Source organism: Ranitomeya imitator, chromosome 10 (genome assembly GCF_032444005.1).
Source record: "Ranitomeya imitator isolate aRanImi1 chromosome 10, aRanImi1.pri, whole genome shotgun sequence".
In the NCBI taxonomy this organism is placed as follows: Eukaryota; Metazoa; Chordata; class Amphibia; order Anura; family Dendrobatidae; genus Ranitomeya; species Ranitomeya imitator.
This window is the reverse complement of record NC_091291.1, coordinates 148424653-148442104: the sequence shown is the minus strand read 5'-3', so window position 1 is coordinate 148442104 and position 17452 is coordinate 148424653. Positions and strand designations below refer to the sequence as shown.

At 54.2% G+C, this 17452-nt stretch overlaps 1 protein-coding gene across 1 annotated transcript in view; it reads right to left on the bottom strand.

The window, feature by feature from the left end:
- The window catches only part of ADAMTS15 (ADAM metallopeptidase with thrombospondin type 1 motif 15), a 199004-nt gene that overhangs the window by 38775 nt on the left and 142777 nt on the right, over positions 1-17452 (bottom strand). Inside the window, exon 4 of the mRNA XM_069743105.1 lies at positions 15631-15914. Within this exon, the coding sequence (XP_069599206.1) occupies positions 15631-15914 (284 nt within the window). The remainder of the gene's footprint in view (positions 1-15630; positions 15915-17452) is intronic.

Genomic DNA, 17452 nt, shown 5'->3' with positions numbered 1-17452 from the left:
ACTTGTCTGCAGGACGTTCTCACAATATATCACCCAGAAGGACAGGAGTTGGCACGGAACGCCGCGCCGGATCGCAGAACACATGAGAACCCCGCGAGGCCGAAATTAGGACGATTCTCACCACATTCATAAGTCATGTGATCGCTGCAGTCGTATACATACATACACAGCTGTGGCAACAATGGAGGACCACCACATCACACCCCTGTCATGGCCGCCTCATCTCCAGACCTGAACCCACTGAAAACCTCTGGAATGTAATCAGGAGGATGATGGATGGTCACACGCCATCAAATCAAGAAGAACGGCTGACATTATTGTACCAGGAGCCGTGTGAGAGACTGGAGGAAAGCTGCCGAGACGCAGGAAAGCCGGGATTAACAATCATGGTTATTCCACACAATATTGATTTCTGAACTCTTCCTGAGGTAAAACATTGTTGTTTCTAGATGATTATCAACTTGTCTTCTTTGAATTATTTGAGGTCTGAAGCGCTGGAGTTTGTTATTTTCACCATTTTTCTTTGTCAGAAAAAAATACAAAATGTATTGCTGGGAACTTAGGAGACGTTGTCAGAAGTTTATAGAATAAAAGAGCAATTTACATTTTACTCACAAATATAAAGAGGAAAATCAGACAAACTGGACATTCTGCCGCGGTCTCTTGATGTTTAACCCCTTAATGACGCCAATACGTCTTCTTACTGACCTGAGATACAAGAGGATAGCCTCCCCATACAGGTGACAACCCAGCAGCTGCCGGCTGTCCACTGTAGCTGACAACTTGCTGCGTCAGCCACCATCAGGGTTGTCAGCGTCCATATCTGTTTACCCCATAGATGCTGCTCTCCAGAGTGACTGCATCACATAAATGGTTAACAGAGTGTGGGGGCTTCTCCCGATTTATCCCCATTGGTGGTCCTGATGTTCGCCGGCACTTTACGGCCAAATAGCGGCCACAGCGGCCGGATCAGACGTTCACACATTTAGGTGCTTCTGTCATGTCACTTTGCATTCAATCACCTGAAGGGTTAATAACGCACCTGACTGCAGTTTGCAATATGTTCTTAGAATGGTGTCACTTTTGGGGGGTTCCCAATATACAAGACCCCTAAAGTCACTTCCAACCTGAACAGGTTCCTATATAAATAAGATTTGTAAATTTCCCTGAATAATGAAAGATTCCTGCTCCACCTAAAGTGCTAAGAAAATACTAGAACATTCTGGAGCCGCTGTAAAGCCGCGTGGGGAATGTTATTTATGAAGGTTTTCGGGGGCACGACTCTCTCGATTACACGGAGGATCGGTCAAACTTTCATCATTGCACTTTTTTTACATTTTTGTCAAATTTTTTAGATTTCTTTTATAAATCAACACAAAATATATCCACCGAAATTTACCATTATCATAAAGTAAAATGTGTGACGAAAACACAACCTCAGAATCACCGGGTTACGCTGAAGCTCCAGAGTGATCACCACATAAAGTGACACTGGTCAGATTTCATAAATGTGGCCCGGTCACTAAGGGGTTATCCATGTGTGAGGCAGTGCACAGGGCGCGTTCACAGAATACAAACCTCACGAGCCCGAACCCTGCGGTCATAAACAGCAATAGTGCAAGTGGGGACACGGGGCACTGGGTTAGCAAAATGTAAAAGCCGTCCTACCACGACAAGGTGACCCCACCGGGACAGGCCCTAACCTGTGCCAGCAGACGTCACAATAGACGGGGCAGAGCAGGACGGGGCCGACGGTGCAGACACATGTGCGTGGAGCGCACGGCCCAAGAGGGAGCCGCAGAAAAAACTAAGGCAAAACCAAAAACATGAGCCGCGGCCCGTGGATACAAAGCAGAAAAAACTAAGGCAAAACCAAAAACATGAGCCGCGGCCCGTGGATACGAAGCAGAAAAAACTAAGGCAAAACCAAAAACATGAGCCGCGGCCCGTGGATACGAAGCAGAAAAAACTAAGGCAAAACCAAAAACATGAGCCGCGGCCCGTGGATACGAAGCAGAAAAAACTAAGGCAAAACCAAAAAAATGAGCCGCGGCCCGTGGATACGAAGCAGAAAAAACTAAGGCAAAACCAAAAACATGAGCCGCGGCCCGTGGATACGAAGCAGAAAAAACTAAGGCAAAACCAAAAACATGAGCCGCTGCCCGTGGATACGAAGCAGAAAAAACTAAGGCAAAACCAAAAACATGAGCCGCGGCCCGTGGATACGAAGCAGAAAAAACTAAGGCAAAACCAAAAACATGAGCCGCGGCCCGTGGATACGAAGCAGAAAAAACTAAGGCAAAACCTTGGAGGACATGGAGGTGACGGGCGGTCACCAGATACTGACGATGGAGGTGATGGGCAGTCACCAGATACTGATGATGGAGGTGATGGGCAGTCACCAGATACTGATGATGAAGGAGACGGGCGGTCACCAGATACTGATGATGGAGGAGACGGGCGGTCACCAGATACTGATGATGGAGGTGACGGGCGGTCACCAGATACTGATGATGGAGGTGATGAGAGGTCACCAGATACTGATGATGGAGGAGACGGGCGGTCACCAGATACTGATGATGGAGGAGACGGGCGGTCACCAGATACTGATGATGGAGGTGATGAGAGGTCACCAGATACTGATGATGGAGGAGACGGGCGGTCACCAGATACTGATGATGGAGGAGGCGGGCGGTCACCAGATACTGATGATGGAGGTGACGGGCGGTCACCAGATACTGATGATGGAGGAGACGGGCGGTCACCAGATACTGATGATGGAGGAGGCGGGCGGTCACCAGATACTGATGATGGAGGTGACGGGCGGTCACCAGATACTGATGATGGAGGGGACGGGCGGTCACCAGATACTGATGATGGAGGTGAGGGGCGGTCACCAGATACTGATGATGGAGGGGACGGGAGGTCACCAGATACTGATGATGGAGGTGACGGGCGGTCACCAGATACTGATGATGGAGGAGACTGGCGGTCACCAGATACTGATGATGGAGGAGACAGGCGGTCACCAGATACTGATGATGGAGGGGACGGGAGGTCACCAGATACTGATGATGGAGGTGACGGGCGGTCACCAGATACTGATGATGGAGGTGACGGGCGATCACCAGATACTGATGATGGAGGTGATGGGCGGTCACCAGATACTGATGATGGAGGTGACGGGCGATCACCAGATACTGATGATGGAGGGGACGGGAGGTCACCAGATACTGATGATGGAGGGGACGGGAGGTCACCAGATACTGATGATGGAGGTGACGGGCGATCACCAGATACTGATGATGGAGGGGACGGGCGGTCACCAGATACTGATGATGGAGGAGACGGGCGGTCACCAGATACTGATGATGGAGGAGGCGGGCGGTCACCAGATACTGATGATGGAGGTGACGGGCGGTCACCAGATACTGGTGATGGAGGAGACGGGCGGTCACCAGATACTGATGATGGAGGAGACGGGCGGTCACCAGATACTGATGATGGAGGTGACGGGCGGTCACCAGATACTGATGATGGAGGTGAGGGGCGGTCACCAGATACTGATGATGGAGGAGACGGGCGGTCACCAGATACTGATGATGGAGGTGACGGGCGGTCACCAGATACTGATGATGGAGGGGACGGGCGGTCACCAGATACTGATGATGGAGGAGACGGGCGGTACCAGATACTGATGATGGAGGTGACGGGAGGTCACCAGATACTGATGATGGAGGGGACGGGCGGTCACCAGATACTGATGATGGAGGGGACGGGCGGTCACCAGATACTGATGATGGAGGTGACAGGCGGTCACCAGATACTGATGATGGAGGAGACGGGCGGTACCAGATACTGATGATGGAGGTGACGGGAGGTCACCAGATACTGATGATGGAGGGGACGGGCGGTCACCAGATACTGATGATGGAGGTGACGGGAGGTCACCAGATACTGATGATGGAGGGGACGGGCGGTCACCAGATACTGATGATGGAGGAGACGGGCGGTCACCAGATACTGATGATGGAGGTGACGGGCGGTCACTATATACTGATGATGGAGGAGACGAGCGGTCACCAGATACTGATGATGGAGGTGACGGGCGGTCACCAGATACTGATGATGGAGGTGATGGGCGGTCACCAGATACTGATGATGGAGGGGACGGGCGGTCACCAGATACTGATGATGGAGGAGACGAGCGGTCACCAGATACTGATGATGGAGGAGACGGGCGGTCACCAGATACTGATGATGGAGGAGACGGGCGGTCACCAGATACTGATGATGGAGGAGACGAGCGGTCACCAGATACTGATGATGGAGGAGACGGGCGGTCACCAGATACTGATGATGGAGGAGACGAGCGGTCACCAGATACTGATGATGGAGGAGACGGGCGGTCACCAGATACTGATGATGGAGGTGACGGGCGGTCACCAGATACTGATGATGGAGGTGAGGGGCGGTCACCAGATACTGATGATGGAGATGACGGGCGGTCACCAGATACTGATGATAGAGGTGATGGGCGGTCACCAGATACTGATGATGAAGGAGACGGGCAGTCACCAGATACTGATGATGGAGGAGACGGGCGGTCACCAGATACTGATGATGGAGGAGACGAGCGGTCACCAGATACTGATGATGGAGGAGACGGGCGGTCACCAGATACTGATGATGGAGGAGACGGGCGGTCACCAGATACTGATGATGAAGGAGACGAGCGATCACCAGATACTGATGATGGAGGAGACGGGCGGTCACCAGATACTGATGATGGAGGAGACGGGCGGTCACCAGATACTGATGATGAAGGAGACGAGCGATCACCAGATACTGATGATGGAGGAGACGGGCGGTCACCAGATACTGATGATGGAGGAGACGGGCGGTCACCAGATACTGATGATGAAGGAGACGAGCGATCACCAGATACTGATGATGGAGGAGACGGGCGGTCACCAGATACTGATGATGAAGGAGACGAGCGATCACCAGATACTGATGATGGAGGAGACGGGCGGTCACCAGATACTGATGATGGAGGAGACAGGCGATCACCAGATACTGATGATGGAGGTGACGGGAGGTCACCAGATACTGATGATGGAGGGGACGGGCGGTCACCAGATACTGATGATGGAGGGGACGGGCGGTCACCAGATACTGATGATGGAGGTGACGGGCGGTCACCAGATACTGATGATGGAGGAGACGGGCGGTACCAGATACTGATGATGGAGGTGACGGGAGGTCACCAGATACTGATGATGGAGGGGACGGGCGGTCACCAGATACTGATGATGGAGGGGACGGGCGGTCACCAGATACTGATGATGGAGGTGACGGGAGGTCACCAGATACTGATGATGGAGGGGACGGGCGGTCACCAGATACTGATGATGGAGGAGACGGGCGGTCACCAGATACTGATGATGGAGGTGACGGGCGGTCACCAGATACTGATGATGGAGGTGACGGGCGGTCACCAGATACTGATGATGGAGGAGACGGGCGGTCACCAGATACTGATGATGGAGGAGACGGGCGGTCACCAGATACTGATGATGGAGGAGACGGGCGGTCACCAGATACTGATGATGGAGGAGACGGGCGGTCACCAGATATTGATGATGGAGGAGACGGGCGGTCACCAGATACTGATGATGGAGGAGACGGGCGGTCACCAGATACTGATGATGGAGGTGACGGGCGGTCACCAGATACTGATGATGGAGGTGACGGGCGGTCACTAGATACTGATGATGGAGGTGAGGGGCGGTCACCAGATACTGATGATGAAGGAGACGGGCGGTCACCAGATACTGATGATGGAGGTGATGGGTGATCACCAGATACTGATGATGGAGGGGACGGGCAGTCACTATATACTGATGATGGAGGAGACGAGCGGTCACCAGATACTGATGATGGAGGTGACGGGCGGTCACCAGATACTGATGATGGAGGTGATGGGCGGTCACCAGATACTGATGATGGAGGGGACGGGCGGTCACCAGATACTGATGATGGAGGAGACGAGCGGTCACCAGATACTGATGATGGAGGAGACGGGCGGTCACCAGATACTGATGATGGAGGAGACGGGCGGTCACCAGATACTGATGATGGAGGGGACGGGCAGTCACTATATACTGATGATGGAGGAGACGAGCGGTCACCAGATACTGATGATGGAGGAGACGGGCGGTCACCAGATACTGATGATGGAGGTGACGGGCGGTCACCAGATACTGATGATGGAGGTGAGGGGCGGTCACCAGATACTGATGATGGGGGTGAGGGGCGGTCACCAGATACTGATGATGGAGATGACGGGCGGTCACCAGATACTGATGATAGAGGTGATGGGCGGTCACCAGATACTGATGATGAAGGAGACGGGCAGTCACCAGATACTGATGATGGAGGAGACGGGCGGTCACCAGATACTGATGATGGAGGAGACGAGCGGTCACCAGATACTGATGATGGAGGAGACGGGCGGTCACCAGATACTGATGATGAAGGAGACGAGCGATCACCAGATACTGATGATGGAGGAGACGGGCGGTCACCAGATACTGATGATGGAGGAGACGGGCGGTCACCAGATACTGATGATGAAGGAGACGAGCGATCACCAGATACTGATGATGGAGGAGACGGGCGGTCACCAGATACTGATGATGGAGGAGACGGGCGGTCACCAGATACTGATGGTGGAGGTGACGAGCGGTCACCAGATACTGATGATGGAGGAGACGGGCGGTCACCAGATACTGATGATGAAGGAGACGGGCGGTCACCAGATACTGATGATGGAGGTGACGGGCGGTCACCAGATACTGATGATGAAGGAGACGGGCGGTCACCAGATACTGATGGTGGAGGAGACGGGCGGTCACCAGATACTGATGGTGGAGGTGACGAGCGGTCACCAGATACTGATGATGGAGGAGACGGGTGGTCACCAGATACTGATGATGAAGGAGACGGGCGGTCACCAGATACTGATGATGGAGGTGACGGGCGCTCACCAGATACTGATGATGGAGGAGACGGGCGGTCACCAGATACTGATGATGGAGGTGACGGGCGGTCACCAGATACTGATGATGGAGGAGACGGGCGGTCACCAGATACTGATGATGGAGGTGACGGGCGATCACCAGATACTGATGATGGAGATGACGGGCGGTCACCAGATACTGATGATGGAGGAGACGGGCGGTCACCAGATACTGATGATGAAGGAGACGGGCGGTCACCAGATACTGATGATGGAGGTGACGGGCGGTCACCAGATACTGATGATGGAGGAGACAGGCGGTCACCAGATACTGACGATGGAGGCAATGGGCGGTCACCAGATACTGATGATGGAGGTGACGGGCGATCACCAGATACTGATGATGGAGGAGACGGGCGGTCACCAGATACTGATGATGGAGGTGACGGGCGATCACCAGATACTGATGATGGAGATGACGGGCGGTCACCAGATACTGATGATGGAGGAGACGGGCGGTCACCAGATACTGATGATGAAGGAGACGGGCGGTCACCAGATACTGATGATGGAGGTGACGGGCGGTCACCAGATACTGATGATGGAGGAGACAGGCGGTCACCAGATACTGACGATGGAGGCAATGGGCGGTCACCAGATACTGATGATGGAGGTGACGGGCGATCACCAGATACTGATGATGGAGATGACGGGCGGTCACCAGATACTGATGATGGAGGGGACGGGCGGTCACCAGATACTGATGATGAAGGAGACGGGCGGTCACCAGATACTGATGATGGAGGTGACGGGCGGTCACCAGATACTGATGATGGAGGTGATGGGCGGTCACCAGATACTGATGATGGAGGTGACGGGCGATCACCAGATACTGATGATGGAGATGACGGGCGGTCACCAGATACTGATGATGGAGGAGACGGGCGATCAACAGATACTGATGATGGAGGTGAGGGGCGGTCACCAGATACTGATGATGGAGGAGACGGGCGGTCACCAGATACTGATGATGGAGGAGACGGGCGGTCACCAGATACTGATGATGGAGGGGACGGGCAGTCACTATATACTGATGATGGAGGAGACGAGCGGTCACCAGATACTGATGATGGAGGAGACGGGCAGTCACTATATACTGATGATGGAGGAGACGAGCGGTCACCAGATACTGATAATGGAGGTGACGGGCGGTCACCAGATACTGATGATGGAGGAGACGGGCGGTCACCAGATACTGATGATGGAGGTGACGGGCGGTCACCAGATACTGATGATGGAGGAGACGAGCGGTCACCAGATACTGATGATGGAGGTGACGGGCGGTCACCAGATACTGATGATGGAGGAGACGGGCGGTCACCAGATACTGATGATGGAGGAGACGGGCGGTCACCAGATACTGATGATGGAGGTGACGGGCGGTCACCAGATACTGATGATGGAGGAGACGGGCGATCACCAGATACTGATGATGGAGGTGACGAGCGGTCACCAGATACTGATGATGGAGGTGACGGGCGGTCACCAGATACTGATGATGGAGGTGACGAGCGGTCACCAGATACTGATGATGGAGGTGACGGGCGGTCACCAGATACTGATGATGGAGGAGACGGGCGGTCACCAGATACTGATGATGGAGGTGACGGGCGGTCACCAGATACTGATGATGAAGGAGACGGGCGGTCACCAGATACTGATGATGGAGGTGACGGGAGGTCACCAGATACTGATGATGGAGGTGACGGGAGGTCACCAGATACTGATGATGGAGGAGACGAGCGGTCACCAGATACTGATGATGGAGGAGACGGGAGGTCACCAGATACTGATGATGAAGGAGACGGGAGGTCACCAGATACTGATGATGAAGGAGACGGGCGGTCACCAGATACTGATGATGGAGGAGACGGGAGGTCACCAGATACTGATGATGAAGGAGACGGGCGGTCACCAGATACTGATGATGGAGGTGACGAGCGGTCACCAGATACTGATGATGGAGGTGACGAGCGGTCACCAGATACTGATGATGGAGGTGACGAGCGGTCACCAGATACTGATGATGGAGGTGACGAGCGGTCACCAGATACTGATGATGGAGGCGATGGCGGTCACCAGATACTGATGATGGAGGTGACGGGCGGTCACCAGATACTGATGATGGAGGTGATGGGCGGTCACCAGATACTGATGATGGAGGTGACGGGCGGTCACCAGATACTGATGATGGAGGTGACGAGCGGTCACCAGATACTGATGATGGAGGTGACGAGCGGTCACCAGATACTGATGATGGAGGTGACGAGCGGTCACCAGATACTGATGATGGAGGTGACGGGCGGTCACCAGATACTGATGATGGAGGAGACGGGAGGTCACCAGACACTGATGATGGAGGTGACGGGCGATCACCAGATACTGATGATGGAGGTGACGAGCGGTCACCAGATACTGATGATGGAGGAGACGAGCGGTCACCAGATACTGATGATGGAGGTGACGGGCGGTCACCAGATACTGATGATGGAGGAGACGGGCGGTCACCAGATACTGATGATGGAGGAGACGGGCGGTCACCAGATACTGATGATGGAGGTGACGGGCGGTCACCAGATACTGATGATGGAGGAGACGGGCGATCACCAGATACTGATGATGGAGGTGACGAGCGGTCACCAGATACTGATGATGGAGGTGACGAGCGGTCACCAGATACTGATGATGGAGGTGACGAGCGGTCACCAGATACTGATGATGGAGGAGACGGGCGGTCACCAGATACTGATGATGGAGGAGACGGGCGGTCACCAGATACTGATGATGGAGGTGACGGGCGGTCACCAGATACTGATGATGGAGGAGACGGGCGGTCACCAGATACTGATGATGGAGGTGACGGGCGGTCACCAGATACTGATGATGGAGGTGACGAGCGGTCACCAGATACTGATGATGGAGGAGACGGGCGGTCACCAGATACTGATGATGGAGGTGAGGGGCGGTCACCAGATACTGATGATGGAGGAGACGAGCGGTCACCAGATACTGATGATGGAGGTGACGAGCGGTCACCAGATACTGATGATGGAGGTGACGGGCGGTCACCAGATACTGATGATGGAGGAGACGGGCGGTCACCAGATACTGATGATGGAGGCAATGGGCAGTCACCAGATACTGATGATGGAGGTGATGGGTGATCACCAGATACTGATGATGGAGGAGACGGGAGGTCACCAGATACTGATGATGGAGGTGATGGGCAGTCACCAGATACTGATGATGGAGGAGACGAGCGGTCACCAGATACTGATGATGGAGGAGACGGGCGGTCACCAGATACTGATGATGGAGGAGACGAGCGGTCACCAGATACTGACAATGGAGGTGACGGGCGATCACCAGATACTGATGATGGAGGAGACGGGAGGTCACCAGATACTGATGATGGAGGTGACGGGCGGTCACCAGATACTGATGATGGAGGTGATGGGCGGTCACCAGATACTGATGATGGAGGTGACGGGCGGTCACCAGATACTGATGATGGAGGAGACGGGCGGTCACTAGATACTGATGATGGAGGTGATGGGCGGTCACCAGATACTGATGATGGAGGTGATGGGCGGTCACCAGATACTGATGATGGAGGTGATGGGCGGTCACCAGATACTGATGATGGAGGTGACGGGCGGTACCAGATACTGATGATGGAGGAGACAGGCGGTCACCAGATACTGATGATGGAGGAGACGGGCGATCACCAGATACTGATGATGGAGGAGACGGGAGGTCACCAGATACTGATGATGGAGGTGAGGGGCGGTCACCAGATACTGATGATGGAGGTGATGGGCGGTCACCAGATACTGATGATGGAGGTGACGGGCGGTCACCAGATACTGATGATGGAGGAGACGGGCGGTCACTAGATACTGATGATGGAGGTGATGGGCGGTCACCAGATACTGATGATGGAGGTGATGGGCGGTCACCAGATACTGATGATGGAGGTGATGGGCGGTCACCAGATACTGATGATGGAGGTGATGGGCGGTCACCAGATACTGATGATGGAGGAGACGGGCGGTCACCAGATACTGATGATGGAGGTGACAGGCGGTCACCAGATACTGATGATGGAGGAGACAGGCGGTCACCAGATACTGATGATGGAGGTGACGGGCGGTCACCAGATACTGATGATGGAGGAGACAGGCGGTCACCAGATACTGATGATGGAGGAGACGAGCGGTCACCAGATACTGATGATGGAGGAGACGGGCGGTCACCAGATACTGATGATGGAGGTGATGGGCGGTCACCAGATACTGATGATGGAGGAGACGGGCGGTCACCAGATACTGATGATGGAGGTGAAGGGCGGTCACCAGATACTGATGATGGAGGAGACGGGCGGTCACCAGATACTGATGATGGAGGCGACGAGAGGTCACCAGATACTGATGATGGAGGAGATGAGCGGTCACCAGATACTGATGATGGAGGAGACGGGCGGTCACCAGATACTGATGATGGAGGTGAAGGGCGGTCACCAGATACTGATGATGGAGGTGATGGGCGGTCACCAGATACTGATGATGGAGGAGACGGGCGGTCACCAGATACTGATGATGGAGGTGAAGGGCGGTCAGCAGATACTGATGATGGAGGTGATGGGCGGTCACCAGATACTGATGATGGAGGAGACGGGCGGTCACCAGATACTGATGATGGAGGAGACGGGCGGTCACCAGATACTGATGATGGAGGTGATGGGCGGTCACCAGATACTGATGATGGAGGAGACGAGCGGTCACCAGATACTGATGATGGAGGAGACGGGCGGTCACCAGATACTGATGATGGAGGTGACGGGCGGTCACCAGATACTGATGATGGAGGGGACGGGCGGTCACCAGATACTGATGATGGAGGTGACGAGCGGTCACAAGATACTGATGATGGAGGTGACGAGCGGTCACCAGATACTGATGATGAAGGAGACGGGCGGTCACCAGATACTGATGATGGAGGGGACGGGCGGTCACCAGATACTGATGATGGAGGTGACGAGCGGTCACAAGATACTGATGAGGGAGGTGACGAGCGGTCACCAGATACTGATGATGAAGGAGACGGGCGGTCACCAGATACTGATGATGGAGGAGACAGGCGGTCACCAGATACTGATGATGGAGGAGACGGGCGGTCACCAGATACTGATGATGGAGGTGAGGGGCAGTCACCAGATACTGATGATGGAGGGGACGGGCGGTCACCAGATACTGATGATGGAGGTGACGAGCGGTCACCAGATACTGATGATGGAGGTGACGGGCGGTCACCAGATACTGATGATGGAGGAGACGGGCGGTCACCAGATACTGATGATGGAGGAGACAGGCGGTCACCAGATACTGATGATGGAGGTGACGGGCGGTCACCAGATACTGATGATGGAGGTGACGGGCGGTCACCAGATACTGATGATGGAGGAGACGAGCGGTCACCAGATACTGATGATGGAGGAGACGGGCGGTCACCAGATACTGATGATGGAGGAGACGGGCGGTCACCAGATACAGATGATGGAGGCGACGGGCGGTCACCAGATACTGATGATGGAGGAGACGAGCGATCACCAGATACTGATGATGGAGGTGAGGGGCGGTCACCAGATACTGATGATGGAGGAGACGGGAGGTCACCAGATACTGATGATGGAGGTGATGGGCGGTCACCAGATACTGATGATGAAGGAGACGAGCGATCACCAGATACTGATGATGGAGGAGACGAGCGATCACCAGATACTGATGATGGAGGTGAGGGGCGGTCACCAGATACTGATGATGGAGGAGACGGGAGGTCACCAGATACTGATGATGGAGGGGACGGGCGGTCACCAGATACTGATGATGAAGGAGACGAGCGATCACCAGATACTGATGATGGAGGAGACGGGCGGTCACCAGATACTGATGATGGAGGAGACGGGCGGTCACCAGATACTGATGATGGGGGTGATGGGCGGTCACCAGATACTGATGATGGAGGAGACGGGCGGTCACCAGATACTGATGATGGAGGAGACGGGCGATCACCAGATACTGATGATGGAGGAGACGGGCGGTCACCAGATACTGATGATGGAGGGGACGAGCGATCACCAGATACAGATGATGGAGGAGACGGGCGGTCACCAGATACTGATGATGGAGGTGACGGGCGGTCACCAGATACTGATGATGGAGGAGACAGGCGGTTACCAGATACTGATGATGGAGGAGACGAGCGGTCACCAGATACTGATGATGGAGGGGACGAGCGATCACCAGATACAGATGATGGAGGAGACGGGCGGTCACCAGATACTGATGATGGAGGTGAAGGGCGGTCACCAGATACTGATGATGAAGGAGACGAGCGATCACCAGATACAGATGATGGAGGGGACGGGCGGTCACCAGATACTGATGATGGAGGTGACTGGCGGTCACCAGATACTGATGATGGAGGTGATGGGCGGTCACCAGATACTGATGATGGAGGTGACGGGCGGTCACCAGATACTGATGATGGAGGTGACGGGCGGTCACCAGATACTGATGATGGAGGTGACGGGCGTTCACCAGATACTGATGATGGAGGGGACGGGCGGTTACCAGATACTGATGATGGAGGAGACGAGCGGTCACCAGATACAGATGATGGAGGGGACGGGCGGTCACCAGATACTGATGATGGAGGTGATGGGCGGTCACCAGATACTGATGATGGAGGTGACGGGCGGTCACCAGATACTGATGATGGAGGTGACGGGCGGTCACCAGATACTGATGATGGAGGTGACGGGCGGTCACCAGATACTGATGATGGAGGGGACGGGCGGTTACCAGATACTGATGATGGAGGAGACGAGCGGTCACCAGATACTGATGATGGAGGGGACGGGCGGTTACCAGATACTGATGATGGAGGAGACGGGCGGTCACCAGATAGTAGTGATGGAGGTGACGGGCGGTCACCAGATACTGATGATGGAGGTGACTGGCGGTCACCAGATACTGATGATGGAGGGGACGGGCAGGCACCAGATACTGATGATGGAGGAGACGAGCGGTCACCAGATACTGATGATGGAGGGGACGGGCGGTCACCAGATACTGATGATGGAGGAGACGGGCGGTCACCAGGTACTGATGATGGAGGAGACGGGCGATCACCAGATACTGATGATGGAGGAGACGAGCGGTCACCAGATACTGATGATGGAGGAGACGGGCGGTCACCAGATACTGATGATGGAGGAGACGAGCGGTCACCAGATACTGATGATAGAGGTGACGGGCGATCACCAGATACTGATGATGGAGGAGACGAGCGGTCACCAGATACTGATGATGGAGGAGACGGGCGGTCACCAGATACTGATGATGGAGGTGACGGGTGGTCACCAGATACTGATGATGGAGGTGAGGGGCGGTCACCAGATACTGATGATGGAGGTGACGAGCGATCACCAGATACTGATGATGGAGGTGACGGGCGGTCACCAGATACTGATGATGGAGGTGAGGGGCGATCACCAGATACTGATGATGGAGGAGACGGGCGGTCACCAGATACTGATGATGGAGGGGACGGGCGATCACCAGATACTGATGATGGAGGGGACGGGCGATCACCAGATACTGATGATGGAGGAGACGGGCGGTCACCAGATACTGATGATGGAGGTGATGGGCGGTCACCAGATACTGATGATGGAGGTGACGGGCGGTCACCAGATACTGATGATGGAGGTGAGGGGCGATCACCAGATACTGATGATGGAGGAGACGGGCGGTCACCAGATACTGATGATGGAGGTGACGAGCGGTCACCAGATACTGATGATGGAGGTGACGAGCGGTCACCAGATACTGATGATGGAGGTGAGGGGCGGTCACCAGATACTGATGATGGAGGGGACGGGCGGTCACCAGATACTGATGATGGAGGTGACGGGCGATCACCAGATACTGATGATGGAGGAGCCGGGCGGTCACCAGATACTGATGATGGAGGGGACGGGCGGTCACCAGATACTGATGATGGAGGGGACGGGCGGTCACCAGATACTGATGATGGAGGGGACAGGCGGTCACCAGATACTGATGATGGAGGAGACGGGCGGTACCAGATACTGATGATGGAGGTGACGGGAGGTCACCAGATACTGATGATGGAGGGGACGGGCGGTCACCAGATACTGATGATGGAGGTGACGGGAGGTCACCAGATACTGATGATGGAGGGGACGGGCGGTCACCAGATACTGATGATGGAGGGGACGGGCGGTCACCAGATACTGATGATGGAGGGGATGGGCGGTGACCAGATTCTGATGGGATTTTGATAAATTAACCAGAAGTAAGCTCTTGTCACCTCCATTTGTTGAATCTTCTGACACTGCCGCCCTCTTGCACAGCACTGTATGTTGGGTCATGTATCGGTAATGTGCATGAACTGTGGAGAACATGCCGCCTCTCGGTGCACAGCTCGCTGGCAGTGCCGCACACCACGCCAGGCCTCACCTTGTATCGCGTGCTGCTGTGCCTTTCCACACATGATCCATTCAGGCAGAACTTGCCATCACTGCAGCTGGTGCCGTCCGCCCAGGGGAAGTGTCGTGTCTGGCACACCAGCTGCCCGCGGGCTCGGCCCGTGCACCACAGCTTGGTGCAGTACTGCATGTAGGGGCACGGCTTGGATCCCAGACCAAAGGCGAGCTCACACTGCCGGCCCAGGCTGTAGCGGGTCCCCGGGAGCTCTTCTGGGAAGGATATTGGCTTTGCCGGCTCATCCAGGAGACAATCACCTAAAGCAATGGAGAGGGAGATGTGAAAGCACAGAAGAGGCGGCAGAGCGGCAGACGCTACGTCATAGTGTACACGGTGCCCGGAATACAACATACACGGTGCCCGGAATACAATCTATACGGTGCCCGGAATACAATCTATACGGTGCCCGGAATACAACATATACGGTGCCCGGAATACAATCTATACGGTGCCCGGAATACAACATATACGGTGCCCGGAATACAACATATACGGTGCCCGGAATACAACATATACGGTGCCCGGAATACAACATATACGGTGCCCGGAATACAATCTATACGGTGCCCGGAATACAATCTATACGGTGCCCGGAATACAACATATACGGTGCCCGGAATACAATCTATACGGTGCCCGGAATACAACATATACGGTGCCCGGAATACAACATATACGGTGCCCGGAATACAACATATACGGTGCCCGGAATACAATCTATACGGTGCCCGGAATACAATCTATACGGTGCCCGGAATACAACATATACGGTGCCCGGAATACAACATATACGGTGCCCGGAATACAACATATACGGTGCCCGGAATACAACATATACGGTGCCCGGAATACAATCTATACGGTGCCCGGAATACAATCTATACGGTGCCCGGAATACAACATATACGGTGCCCGGAATACAATCTATACGGTGCCCGGAATACAATCTATACGGTGCCCGGAATACAATCTATACGGTGCCCGGAATACAACATATACGGTGCCCGGAATACAATATATACGGTGCCCGGAATACAACATATACGGTGCCCGGATTACAAACTATGCGGTGCCCGGAATACAACATATACGGTGCCCGGAATACAATCTATACGGTGCCCGGAATACAATCTATACGGTGCCCGGAATACAACATATACGGTGCCCGGAATACAACATATACGGTGCCCGGAATACAATCTATACGGTGCCCGGAATACAATCTATACGGTGCCCGGAATACAATCTATACGGTGCCCGGAATACAACATATACGGTGCCCGGAATACAATCTATACGGTGCCCGGAATACAATCTATACGGTGCCCGGAATACAACATATACGGTGCCCGGAATACAACATATACGGTGCCCGGAATACAATATATACGGTGCCCGGAATACAACATATACGGTGCCCGGATTACAAACTATGCGGTGCCCGGAATACAACATATACGGTGCCCGGAATACAATCTATACGGTGCCCGGAATACAATCTATGCGGTGCCCGGAATACAACATATACGGTGCCCGGAATACAACATATACGGTGCCCGGAATACAACATATACGGTGCCCGGAATACAACATATACGGTGCCCGGAATACAACATATACGGTGCCCGGAATACAACATATACGGTGCCCGGAATACAATCTATACGGTGCCCGGAATACAATCTATACGGTGCCCGGAATACAATCTATGCGGTGCCCGGAATACAACATATACGGTGCCCGGAATACAATCTATACGGTGCCCGGAATACAACATATACGGTGCCCGGAATAC